This window comes from Miniopterus natalensis, chromosome 13 (assembly GCF_054644295.1).
Source record: "Miniopterus natalensis isolate mMinNat1 chromosome 13, mMinNat1.hap1, whole genome shotgun sequence".
Lineage (NCBI taxonomy): Eukaryota > Metazoa > Chordata > Mammalia > Chiroptera > Miniopteridae > Miniopterus > Miniopterus natalensis.
Genome location: NC_142093.1, coordinates 18,395,063 through 18,407,455, shown reverse-complemented (window position 1 = coordinate 18,407,455; position 12,393 = coordinate 18,395,063). Strand labels below are relative to the sequence as shown.

The following is a 12,393-nucleotide window of genomic DNA, read 5'->3' as shown; positions in this document are numbered from 1 at the left end:
TCCAGTATCTACCTATCTTCCTAGATCCTTGCCTGATATTTTTAGTGCCTCAGTTATCTTAGAAGCACTCCACTGTTAATGCTATGATCATCCCTTGTGAATGATTCACTCATCTTTACCAATTCATGAATAAGAGTGTTGCAACAGAGAATAACTCTCATCACAAGAATGGCTCTTTCTGAGATCAGGAAATCACATATATTGGTCTTTATTAGTTGATATGAAAATTTATTAAGTTTCAGTTGATAGTTCAGATATATGTTATAACAGTTTAAAAGAGCTTAATAGTTCTGATCCAATTAAAGAACATTTTAAATTGACAAAGAATTACTGCCGTTTTTATACAAACTAAAAAGACAATTTCTATTTATAATTTTTAAAATGATTTTTAATATGTGGCTTATACAAATATATTTGGATTGTATTGAACTGCACTGATTTGTGTTCAAATCAGGTGTGTTTAAACAGATACACGGGGGCTGTTTTCATGGTTATGTAATTGTGTTAGGTTTTTAAATTAACAGGTTTAAGAATAGTTAATAAATTCAAAATTTTTAACCAGGCTAAATGAATGGCAGGCAATAGAGTGTAATGCTTTAAAGCTCAGGCTCTGGAGTCAGACTGCCTGGGTTGGAATCCCACACTGTCACTAGCCTTGGAAAACTCTTTAACTTGTCTGTGCTTTCGTTTTCATATATGCAGCATGGCAATAATATTAGTACCTATGGATTAAATGAATTAATATGAAAACTTAGAATAGTGCCTGGCACACATAATAAGGCTTGTGTATATATTAGCTATTGTTATCATTATTAAATTTATACTTGAATTAATTCAAGTAAAGAACACAGTGTTTGTTTTGTAAATATAAATCACTTTTGCAGTTCTTTTAAAAAATATTTCCATATAATTTAAACAGCTAAATGATGACATTTTATAAAGTTTTTAATGAAAGCTTTTTTCACAATTATCTTTTCTTCTTCTTGTTTTTTTTTTTGTGTTTTTTTTTTTAGGCACGGAATGTTAACACTGGTGAATTGGCAGCAATTAAAGTAATAAAGTTGGAACCAGGTAAATTAATTGAAATTTGATGTCCCTTATTGCTGTACTCCACTAGATATCTTTTTAAGGCTTATTTTAGTGATGTTTGGTTAACATTCTTATTTTTCCCAGCATCTTTTGGGAAATAAAATTGGTATCTACTGTTTCCTACACCTCTTTGAGACCTGAAGACATCTTGCTCAACTTGTTTCTGAAAAAGAACTAATAACCAGGGGAGGGGGAGAACTCCTGAAGAGACTTGGTTCCTTCTGAACTCAATTGAGCGAACTTGTCACAAATTAGTAGTGGTATATTCCCAGGTTAGCAGTGTCCCTTGGTTGGGGGGCAGTGGTGCAATGGAAAGAAGTGAGCTGAGACTTGGGTGATTGTAGTCCAGTTCTTTGTATCCCATTCTCTTGCTCTGTCAACTTGGGCACCTAACCTCACTTCTTGAGTCTCACTTTTCTCAATAGACCTAGCTCTCACATTTTATCTTGGTAGTTACTTTCCAACTTGAGCAGCTTATTGTAAAGCCCCTCAGACTACTACATATTGTCAGCTTCAGCTATATTCTGTCTCTGAATTCTTCCCACCCCCTGCAAAACCTACATCTTTCTGAGTTAACTATGTATACTCTTGTTTATCCTCTTAAAAACGCTCTTTCTGTTTTCCCTTCCTGTCATAAGCAAGTAATTGTGCTAGTGTCTAGATTGAGTTCCAGAGCGACCATAGTGCCTTTCTGATGGCTTCCACTACAAACTGATAATATGAATTCATTGGTAAAATAGGTTTTAGCTTCAGTATAATAGGAGTCCACTCAATAATTTTTTAGGGATGGGAACTACTTTTGTAAAAAGGCCAGAGGTTAAATATTTTAGGCTTTGTGGACCTTTGTATACAGTTCTCCCTCCCTCCCTCCTTTCTCCCTGCTATAATGGAAAAACCATTCTCAGCAAAGCAGGTCACCTACTGTTGTACTGTGCTTGCCCCTGATTAGATTATCAGTAGACTTTAGAAGTGCCATTAAGACTGTGATCAAACCACACTGAAATATAATGAATAAAAAATGCTTTTTCAGTTAGGCCCACTTACAGATTTTATATAGTCTAATTACATTCTAACATCATAAGATAGTTTTTTCTTTTCTCTGAGTCCCCTACTCTTCAGTTTATAAGAAACTTAAGTAGGATATTTGAAATTGGTGAAATGTGAGATTAAAAAATTAAAGATTTGGCATTTGGATCAGGGCCTTCATTTTTAGTTATTAAGAATTAGTTACTTGATGCAGTAGTCCCTGATCAGAAGTAGTTTGTACATACATCATCCTTCAAATCAGTTTAGTGCCTTCTCTCTCAGGAAGTCTCCCTTGACCCTGGTCTGATTAAGGTGACTCCTCTTTGGGAATAACTGTTATATACTCAACCACAGCTCTTCTATTGTTATTCTAGAATTGCCTTTCTTTGTTTCTAGGTTTCAATCAAATTTGTGTCTACAGCACTGAACTGAGGGCCTAATACATAGTACTCATTCAGTACATACTAAAATTTCCTTTTAAAAAATTAGGAACTTGAAAGATCTTATTGTTCATCAAGTCATTTGGTTTTTTTGATCAGTGAAATGTTCACATTGTTATGCTGTTAATGTTGAACACTGCCAAGCATATATTGATCATTTCAAAAATACAATTAAATAGAAAAATCACTGGCATTACAACACCCAGAGATAACAAAGGACATTATCATATATATGCTATTAGATAACACTTAAATTTAGTTAATATTGGACTCCCAACTTACATTTTCATAAAAGTCACCTGCATTTTTATACTTAATTTATTTGTTTTGAGTTTGAAGTGTATAGCCCAATGGTTAAGAGTACAGACTCTAAAACTACTTTGATTCTAGTCCTAGCTAGAATTATTGCTAAAGTTTTCTGGACCTCTATTTCCTCATCTCTAAAATGAGGATAATAATAGTAGCTGTCTCATAAGGCAGTTGTAGGGATTAAATGAGCTAATAGTATATCCGAAACACATAAAATAGTGCTTGGCACAGAGTAAGTACTTGCCATAGTAAGTAGCTATTATTACTATTATGAGTACAGTTATCAAGATATGACCAACCTTGTTTCATCTATACTTACTACTATCCTCCTTCCTCCTACTGGTAATTTTGTATTATTTCAGCCCTTAATATTTCAGCATGTATTATAGCTGAAGGATAAAAACTGAAAATATAACCACAAACAGGGACCCTTATACACTACTTTTGGGGATGTAAAATGGTGCATCTACTTTGGAAAAGAGTTTGACAGTTTCCTAAAAAGGTTTTAGGGAGAAGACTAATATTTAGCCTATGTTTTAAAACATAACTGGCAGTGTTGTGGCAGATGTATTGAAATGTAAGTTAATAGTGGAAATAAGAGATTTATTGAGAAGGGTAAGGGTATTAGGGTTCAGGTAAATGGCTAAAACAAAGAAACCCAAAATGAAGTGATCTAAATAAGATAGGCATTTATTTCTCTCTCATGTTAACAGTTCTGATGTGAGTCCAGGCTATTTGGGGGTGCATGTTCCTCTCATTGTATGCTATCACCCAGTAGAGCATTCATCCGTCTACTTATATGAGGATTGGTCACGTCTGTGTCCATTGTTAGCTTGCAGGAAAAGAGACAGAGGTCTTTTAAGACAAGCATTTTTCTTTTAAGGAAGTCACACACTGGTTCTGCTCTTTTTCTGTTGCTGAGAACTAACTTACATGACCACACAAATACAATAGATGCTAGGAAGTGTGGTCTTTAGCTAGGCAGCTATGTGTCTAATAAAAAAAGAATGGTTATTGGAGCCTCAAACAGTGTTCTGCTCAAAGAGGCAATTTGATGGTTATTATGAGGATTCGAACCAAGGTAGTTATAGTGGGGCTGAAATTGAGAGATATTTAGGAGGTAGAATGAAGAGAGAGAATGCATTTCCATTCAAGACATGTTGCTTATGCAGTGTTTAGAGATTGCTTGTGTAGATACAGGGTAGAACAAAAGTAGGTTTACAGTTCACATGGAAAATAATACAGTAATAAGTAATAACACAAGAATAAACTTTCGCATACTCACAACTGTAAACCTATTTTTGCTGTACTCTGTATGTACAGTTGTCAATTTGATCTACAGATCTGGCACTCAGGAGAGAGGTCTTGGCTGGAAGCATTGATTTGAAAATTATTGGTGTTTGGTCATAGTTGTAGTTGGAGAGTTTCAAAATAAAAGGAGTCCTGAGTAAATGCTGCTGAAATGTCAAGGAGGATGGTTATTCGTAAGAGGCCTTTGATTTGGCTCTTCAAACAATACGGACCTTTGCAAGAGTAATTTCAGTTGTTGTTGGATGAAAAATAGATTAGAGGGGGTTGAGGATTGAGTGAAAATAGAAAAGAAAACATAGCTCAGGCTGTTTTTTTTAAAGAAATTGGCTGTGAAAAGCAATAGGGGGACTGGTTTAATATTGGAGGAGCAAGGTTAAGGGAAAGTTTTTACACTGAAGTAGGTTTGAGCATGTTTGTAAACTGAAAGGCAAAAGTGAGTGTGGTAGAGAGAATGTAAATGTGGAGCAAGGTTCTGAGAGGGCTTGGAAGGAGAAGGGATTAGGAGGTACCTCTTCTGAAAAAGAGGAGATCACCACCCTTGGGATCACATTTTTGTAAGTTTGGGCACAAATATAGATTAACTGTAAGGTTGAGGGAGAGGGTAGTAAAAAAAAAAAATGATCTTTACAACAGGGCCTCTCTCCACTTTCTCAAGTAGAGGAATCTATGTCCTTAGCTGAAAACGAAGCCGAAGTTGGTAAGTAGGATATCCGAAGAATAATGGGAATGACTTTTTATTGTTGTAGGAGCCATTGTGGGGAATAAAAGGAGGAACTGACTAGTTACCAGTGATGGGACTATGCACTGTTATGTGCCTAACTGAATTTAGAAATCAACCATTTTTTATTATTCCCATTAACGTAGCTGTGTTACTATTCAAGAACTATCATTAGAACACCTGAAGGCAGTATTCATTAATTTTCACCTATTAAAAAATCTTTTCACTAGAAATTAAAGTTATGGGTAATTAGTGTTAAGGGAATTAAATGAGGTACTACTCCAAGGTAGGTAAACTTGTTTATATTTTAAAAACTACTCATTAGTGAATTTCCTGTCCTGTTATGTTATATATCCATATTACCTTTCCCCAAAGCCTCAGAGGATAACAAGCATATATTCATATTTATCTTCAGCCTTACTCATAAAGTAGGTTAAAAAACAAAACAAATGGTAAGATGAATGTTAAGTGAGAGGTTAGAAGTACCTCTATAAATATATATATTTTTTATTGATTTCAGAGAGAGAGGAAGCGAGAGGGAGATAGAAACCTCAATGATGAGAAAGTCATTGATCAAGCCCGCAACCTGGGCATGTGCCCTGACCAGAAATCGAACCCCGAGCGCCTGGATCCTAGGTCAATGCTCAACCGCTGAGCCACACCCGGCCGGGCAGAAGTACCTCTATAGAAAAAAGACAAGTAGTGCCCAGATATGTCACCCCGTAATCTCATCCTCTCACATAGTCTCCTTGATTCCAAATGTCTAATGCAAACCAGTGACTCTTAGTATTTTACTTGAAATGTTGCTAACACAAATTTAATATTTATTGCATTCCTGTAATGTACCAATATAGAAGAAAGTCCAGTTTCCTTTTTAAGACTATTATTTCTAACAAAGCTTACATTTTTCTTGATGTGTTATAAATGGCATTGTAGTCCCAGAGGTCTTCACAGCAAAATATTAGCCTACACTTGTTATTGCTTGCCTTTTTGATGATATCCATTTGAACAGGTAGGAGGTAATACCTCATTGTGGTTTTGATTTATATTTCCTTGGTGATTAGTGATGTTGAGTACCTTTTTGTGTACCTGTTGGCCATTTGTATGTCTGGAAAAATGTATCCAGATCCTCTGCCCATGTTTTAATTAGGTTGTTTGTTTTTTTGCTATTGAGTTTTACAAGTTCATTATATATTTTGGGTATTAACCCTTCATCAGATGTATGATTTCCAAATATTTTTTCCCATTCTGTATGTTGCCTTTTCATTCTGTGATGGTTTCCTCTGCTATGCAGAAGCTTTTTAGTTTTTTATCATAAAAGACAAGAGATAACAAGTGTTGGAGAGGATGTGGAAAAAAGAGAACCTTTGTGTACTGTTGGTGGAAATATTAAATTCCCATAGTGCAGCCACTATGGAAGACAGTATGGAGGTTCTTAAAAAAATTTTAAATGGAATAACTATGATCCAACAATCCCACTTCTGAGTGTGTATCCACAGGATATGAAAACAGGATATCGCAGAGATATCTGCATTCCCATATTCACTGCAGCATTATTCACAATAGCCAAGATATGAAAAGAACCTAAGTGTCCGTCAGCAATGAATGGGTAAAGAAGATGTGGTATATGTACAGTCATTGGAATATTATTCAGCCACAAGAAAGAAGGAAATCCTCCATTTACGACAACATGGATAGACATTGAGGGTTTTATGTACACTAAGTGAAATAAGCAAGACAGAGTAAGCAAATACTGTACACTATCACTTTTTAAATGAGGAATTAAAAAAACCCCACCCAGAATATAAATTCTGTATGTTGTTAATGAAAAAAAGTAGGAAACAATACTTATGCTTAAATACAAAGCCCCACATAACCTGTGGACACAGACAGTAGTGTGGGGAAGGCATGCAGTAGGGCTGGGCTGGGGGGAGGAGGGCAAAGGAGAGGAAGACAGGGAACATCTGTAATACTGTCAACAATAAGTATAGTATAAGTAAATAAAAAGAAAAGACCCCACATACATTAAGCAAAACTGACAATTGAAGGGAGAAATAAAGTTACAGTAATGGGACCTCAGTGGGAAAATATAATGTAGAAAAATATCTATTATAGAAACGGGAGTTGTGGAAATGCCACAAATATTTATTAACTATGTTATTAAGACCCTTAGTTAGGCACTAGCATTATCAGCATCAAGAAATGGTCCTTGCCCTGGTCAGGTGGTTCAGTTGGTTGGAGCATCATCCCATACACCAAAGGGTTATAGGTTTGATCCCTGTTGGGGGCACATAAGGAAGGCTGATGTGTTGATCAATGATTCTCCCCCCACCTTCTTCTCTAAAAAATCAATAAAAACATATCTTTGTGTGAGGATTTAAAAAAAAAAAGAAATGGTCCTTGTCTTAAAGAAATTTACTGTCTGATAATAGCTATTCTCTGAGAAAAGTAAAAAGGGCATGTTTAGTAGAAAAAATGGAAAGAACTGTTGGTAAGAATGTAGTGGTGCTTAAGTCTTCACTAGACTAATTTTTATGAGGTTCCCAGTGCCTGATACACTGCCTGGGACCTAGTAGATACTCAGTAAATATTTATTGGATAAATCAAATTAATGAAGATGTGAGACTAAAAAGATACCTTAGAGATGGGTTGGTTTAAACCATGACACATTTTTGCTAAAAAATAGCTAACATTTATTAAAACTTACTTTGTGCCAGGCCCTGTTCTAAGTGCTTTACATTTGTTGACTCATTTAATCCTTACATTATTGCTCTGTTTTTTAAAATAAGGAAACAGAAGCACTGAAAGTTTCAGTAGTGTGTCCTAATTAGTGGCAAGCTGAGATTTGAACCCTGGCAATGTAGCCTACTCTTTCACCACTCTCAGAAGTTGGCAGTGGTGTGGAAACTGTTATCAGGTTTAGCTGGATGTTTATTTAATAAAATGTAGTTTTCTAGAACTAATTAAGAAAAATCTTTAGTGGTAGAACCACTGCTTCATTTAATAGTCACCTCAACTCCTAAACAGAGTTTTATTCACATTAAATGAGTACTAAATAAATGTCATTTCTTCAAAACCAGTATATTTGCTCAAATTGGACATCTTTTATGGTGAAATTGATGCATAATAAACAAACCAAAAGATAAACCTGCAAATAAACTTATTTATGAACAATATAATGTAATAGTTTAATTAGCAAGCTGTTCTTCACACTCTGGCGTACAATGGAGATAGTAATCTCAAGTAACTAATGGAGAGAGTGAAAAGCTGCCTGGCCATTTATTAGGCTGGAATAACAGGCACAGATAAAGCCTCAAACAATATTTCTCCCAAGAATGGTGCAGCTAGCTGTAAAGTGTCCTAACAAATCCTGTCTTTGAGTGAATATGGCTTGATTACTTGCTGAGAAACTTTGTTCTCGAAAATCACAGACTGCCAGAAACTTGGCTATGTGTAATTATATCAGCAAGAATCAAGCAGCCCCCCCCCCCCCTTTTTCCCTGGGGAATCTTAAGTCATTTTGACAGAGAGAGGCAGTCTTGATTTACAGCTGAGATGCACAGCTTCAGATAAGGGGTTTCCGGACACAGCATCTACATCTGTCTTAACTGTAGTTCCTGAGGAAAGAGGACCTTGGGTTCACTTTGCAGTCCAGTCCTAACGTAGATCCCTTTACCACAGCTCTGCTTTGCTCTAACCCTACTAAAACACTGCTTCATTTAAATGTCACCTAAACTCCACTCTTCCCAAAATCTTATAAGTCATCTTTTCCTTGATTTTGTGAGATGGCCCGAGGTTTCCCTGGTGTGTGGTGTTCCTCGTTGCTGTGGGTCAGTAAACCTGATTTTATCAGACTACAGGTTTGTTTCTGTGATCTTTAAGCTTTTGGACTAGCACTCTGCCAACTCTTGAGACTTATTTTGAGAGAAAATTAAAAAATGGATCAAGACGAAAGCATGTGTCAGAGCTTGCTAATAGAACTCACATATATATTCTCAGGTTTTCAGGTTCTTACAGAATTTTATAACTCTCTACATTATGAATTTCTTGAATCTTTTTTTTCTTTTCATGTTTTAAAGTCAGAATTTTAGAGCTATAGGATCTTTTTAGGTAATCTGTCTTGATGGTCATCAGATGTTTTACAACTTTAAAAACTTTAGTTACAGAAAATACCTGGTGGCAGAGAGGTATTGTGTGAACATTCTCTTAAGCCTAACACATTTCATATTGCAGAAAAGTAGACACAGTAGTTATAATTGCCCCAAAGTCACATCTTTTTTATGGCTCTGATTCCTCTGATATTCAGCCCATTGTTCTTTAATTTTTTTACCCTAAAAAAAAAGGTATTAAAGTTGCTTATTATTATTCATTTGCAATACTAGTTATTAAAGTAGAATATAAAAACACTGGTTAATTAAGTAGTAACTTGTGGGAGAAACTCATTCCTTAGCAAACACAATGAAAAACTCAGATTAACCAACAGGAAATTAATAGAAAATAGAGTATTATGTTTTATTTCCATCAGAGCAGCGTTTATTAAATTGTAGAGCAAAAGTTTTTAAGTGTGACAAGATACCAGTAAGACCTCATTTTACTGTTTTTCATGGATCTCCAAAGCTATATTTTAAAAATCTTTCCTGACAGCTTTTCACATTAGTTTTTTTGTCTTGAGAGGCAGGATTTTCATCATAGAGAGGAAGGCACTGGGGTAATTATTTATCTGGCTCCTTTTCCTGTCTCCCTGGAGTACATTAGTAGTTCCCTTACCACCAGTTGTTTACTCAGTGGTGTTCTGTGTTTATTGCCATCATGAAGAAAGTCATTGTTACATCATTTATAATAATTATTTTGCAAGGTTAATCGTGGATTGCTTAACTACACTTTAATATATTAGGGCTCTGTTATGGGCTTGAGGCTGACTATGCTGGACAAATTCGAGATTCACACATTTAAAGATAATGCTCAAAAATAAAAAGGCAAATAAAGGACTTTTTAGTATATCTACAATTTCTTCCTCATTCCCAACTCTTTTGTGACTGTTCAGTGTTTTAGCTTTATGAATATGAATATGTAATTCTGGGTAATCTCCCCATCCCAAGAGCCTTAATTTAATCACACCTGCAAAACTCCTTTAGCCATAAAGTAACATTCACAGGTGTCAGGGATTAGAACCTGGATACCCTTGGGGTCATTATTTGGTCTACTAGAAATAGTTAACATTTGTTGGATACTTAATACTGCCATGTTCTAAGAATTTTGCATGTATTAGTTTGTATTTTTCTTTTTACTTGGTTATTCATCATCTTCTCTGCTTGTAGGCTTGCCTGTTTTTCTCAATTAGGTTTTGGTTTTTGGTTTTTGCCATCTTCAGAAGATGTATTCACTTTTTTTTTTTAATATATCTTTATTGATTTCAGAGAGAGGAAAGGAGAGGGGGAGAGAGAGAGAGAGAGATAGAAACATCAGTGATGAGAGTCATTGATCATGCCCACAACCCGGGCATGTGCCCCGACCGGGAATCGAACCCCGATCGCCGGGATCCTAGGTCGACGCTCAACCGCTGAACCATGCCCGGCCTGGCAAGATGTATTTACTTTAATGTCTGAAAGTCTTATCAAGAAATCTTAGACTGTCAGAATTGGAAATAATTTTTAGAGATTATGTAGTCTAATAATTCTGTTTCACAGTATCCTATTACGTGTTCTAGAATGGGAGGAGGTTGTTAATTTGTTCTTTGAAATCTGTTTCCCTTGAGCTTTGAGGAAAGTCCTTTAAACCTACCATTAGGCTCCTTTGCATTATTATGTATTAAACTCTGCTTTCTTTATTCCTACCCAAACCTCCTTTTTCCAGTTACCTTTAAAAATTGAGTTGTAGCCCGGCCAGGCGTGGCTCAGCGGTTGAGTGTCGACCTAGGATCCAGGCAGTCGAGGTTCAATTCCCCGTCAGGACACATGCCTGGGTTGCGGGCTCAATCCCCAGTCGGGGGCGTGCAGGAGGCAGCCGATCAATGACTCTCTCATCATTGATGTTTCTATCTCTTTCTCTCCCTCTCCTTTCCTCTCTGTGAAATCAGTAAAGATACATTTTTTTAAAAAATAAATAATAAAATAAAAATTGAGTTGTAGGTTATTTCTGTGGATTTTTTCCCCCCACAAAATTGTTAAATTTTATTTGGCCATTCTGTAATCACATAGAAATGACTTACAGTACTAGGAAAAAGGTAATTCACTTTGGATCAACAACATTTTATGGGAAAGTGGTAGTTGAAGACTTAAAGCCACTCATTGGCTTCAGTAGAAAGCACAGGAGTAGCACAGAAGCAACTAATTGTATAACTGTATGAAATTAAACCAAAAGATACACCCAATTTAGAGTCATCATGGAGAAGAATAATTGAGGCATGGCATATTCGTTCAGGCAACAGTTTTATTAATTCCATATTAGGTGCTAGGAGTACAAAGATGCTTAAGGCATGCATAATTCTGTCCTAGAGGACCTAATGTTCTGGTGAGGACATAGTCATGCAGACACTGTTGCAGTGTCATAAGGGCAGTGATATGTACGAAGATCACTGTAGAAATGGTGATGCTTACAGTTGTAACAGAAATCGCAACTCAAGGTGGCTTAAACAGTGCAGGGAATTTACTGGTTATATACAGGTATATCTAGAGGCAGCTGAGGTAGCTCAGTTATGTCATCATATGCCTTTCTCCTTCCTCCTTTTTCTGGTTTCTCTTCAATGTTTTCTGCAGATTAACTTTTTTCTAAAGCTAGTTCCCTTTGAGATTGTGTGATGACTGCTGAACTTTCAGGGCTACCCCCAGAAAGAGAGCTGCTATTAAACTATCACACTAAACTCTTAGAGTTCACTCTGACTAGATCAGCCTTGATCGCTTGTAACTCTTTTTCCATATCGGGGGAAAGTATAATTGAGAGGCAAGTGAAAAAGCAAAATTTAAAACTTTCAAAGAATTAAGTATATCCCTGAAAATTGGTGTTAGTCTCATTTTGGCTTTATTATTTTTAACTTGGATTTTTTTAAATGTACTAAAAATCTGGAATTCTTAATGGTGGGAATTGAACTCAGAAGAGAATCTCAGTTCAGTGATTTTCTTCTGAAATTTTGGAGGCATAAAAATTCCCTGTTCTCCCTTTGGAGATTTTTTATTTTGTATATACTTCATTGCAGAAATTAAGAACCTCACATGCAGCCTGTTCTCTATTACTTCTTCCCTTGTAACTGGGCAGTAAGGTGGGTTTTCATATTGGATCCAGTGGTTCGTGATTGGGCTACTCCAAGACACAGTTACATTTACAGTAGGAAAATACCAAGGCCAGAAATGTCAGGGCTTGCCCTAACAACCTCATACTTATGATTTATGGGGTACTTTGGAAGACTTCTGTTTCTCACTTTGCATAATATACATCTAATCAGACTCTTCAAGTATGTAATACTTTAAAAACTGAAATAGTAATACAAAGCTACTTTGATTTAAA

General features: G+C 35.9%; 1 protein-coding gene across 4 annotated transcripts in view; it reads left to right on the top strand.

Annotated features, from left to right (window-relative positions):
- MAP4K3 (mitogen-activated protein kinase kinase kinase kinase 3) overlaps positions 1 to 12,393 on the top strand; it is a 123,553-nt gene that overhangs the window by 40,344 nt on the left and 70,816 nt on the right. For 3 of the 4 annotated variants that reach the window (XM_087823500.1, XM_087823501.1, XM_087823503.1), the window contains exon 2: positions 1,014 to 1,071. The exons of the other annotated variant lie outside the window; for it this stretch is intronic. In XM_087823500.1, coding sequence (XP_087679626.1) covers positions 1,014 to 1,071 — 58 coding nt within the window. The remainder of the gene's footprint in view (positions 1 to 1,013; positions 1,072 to 12,393) is intronic. 4 annotated transcript variants of the gene reach the window in all.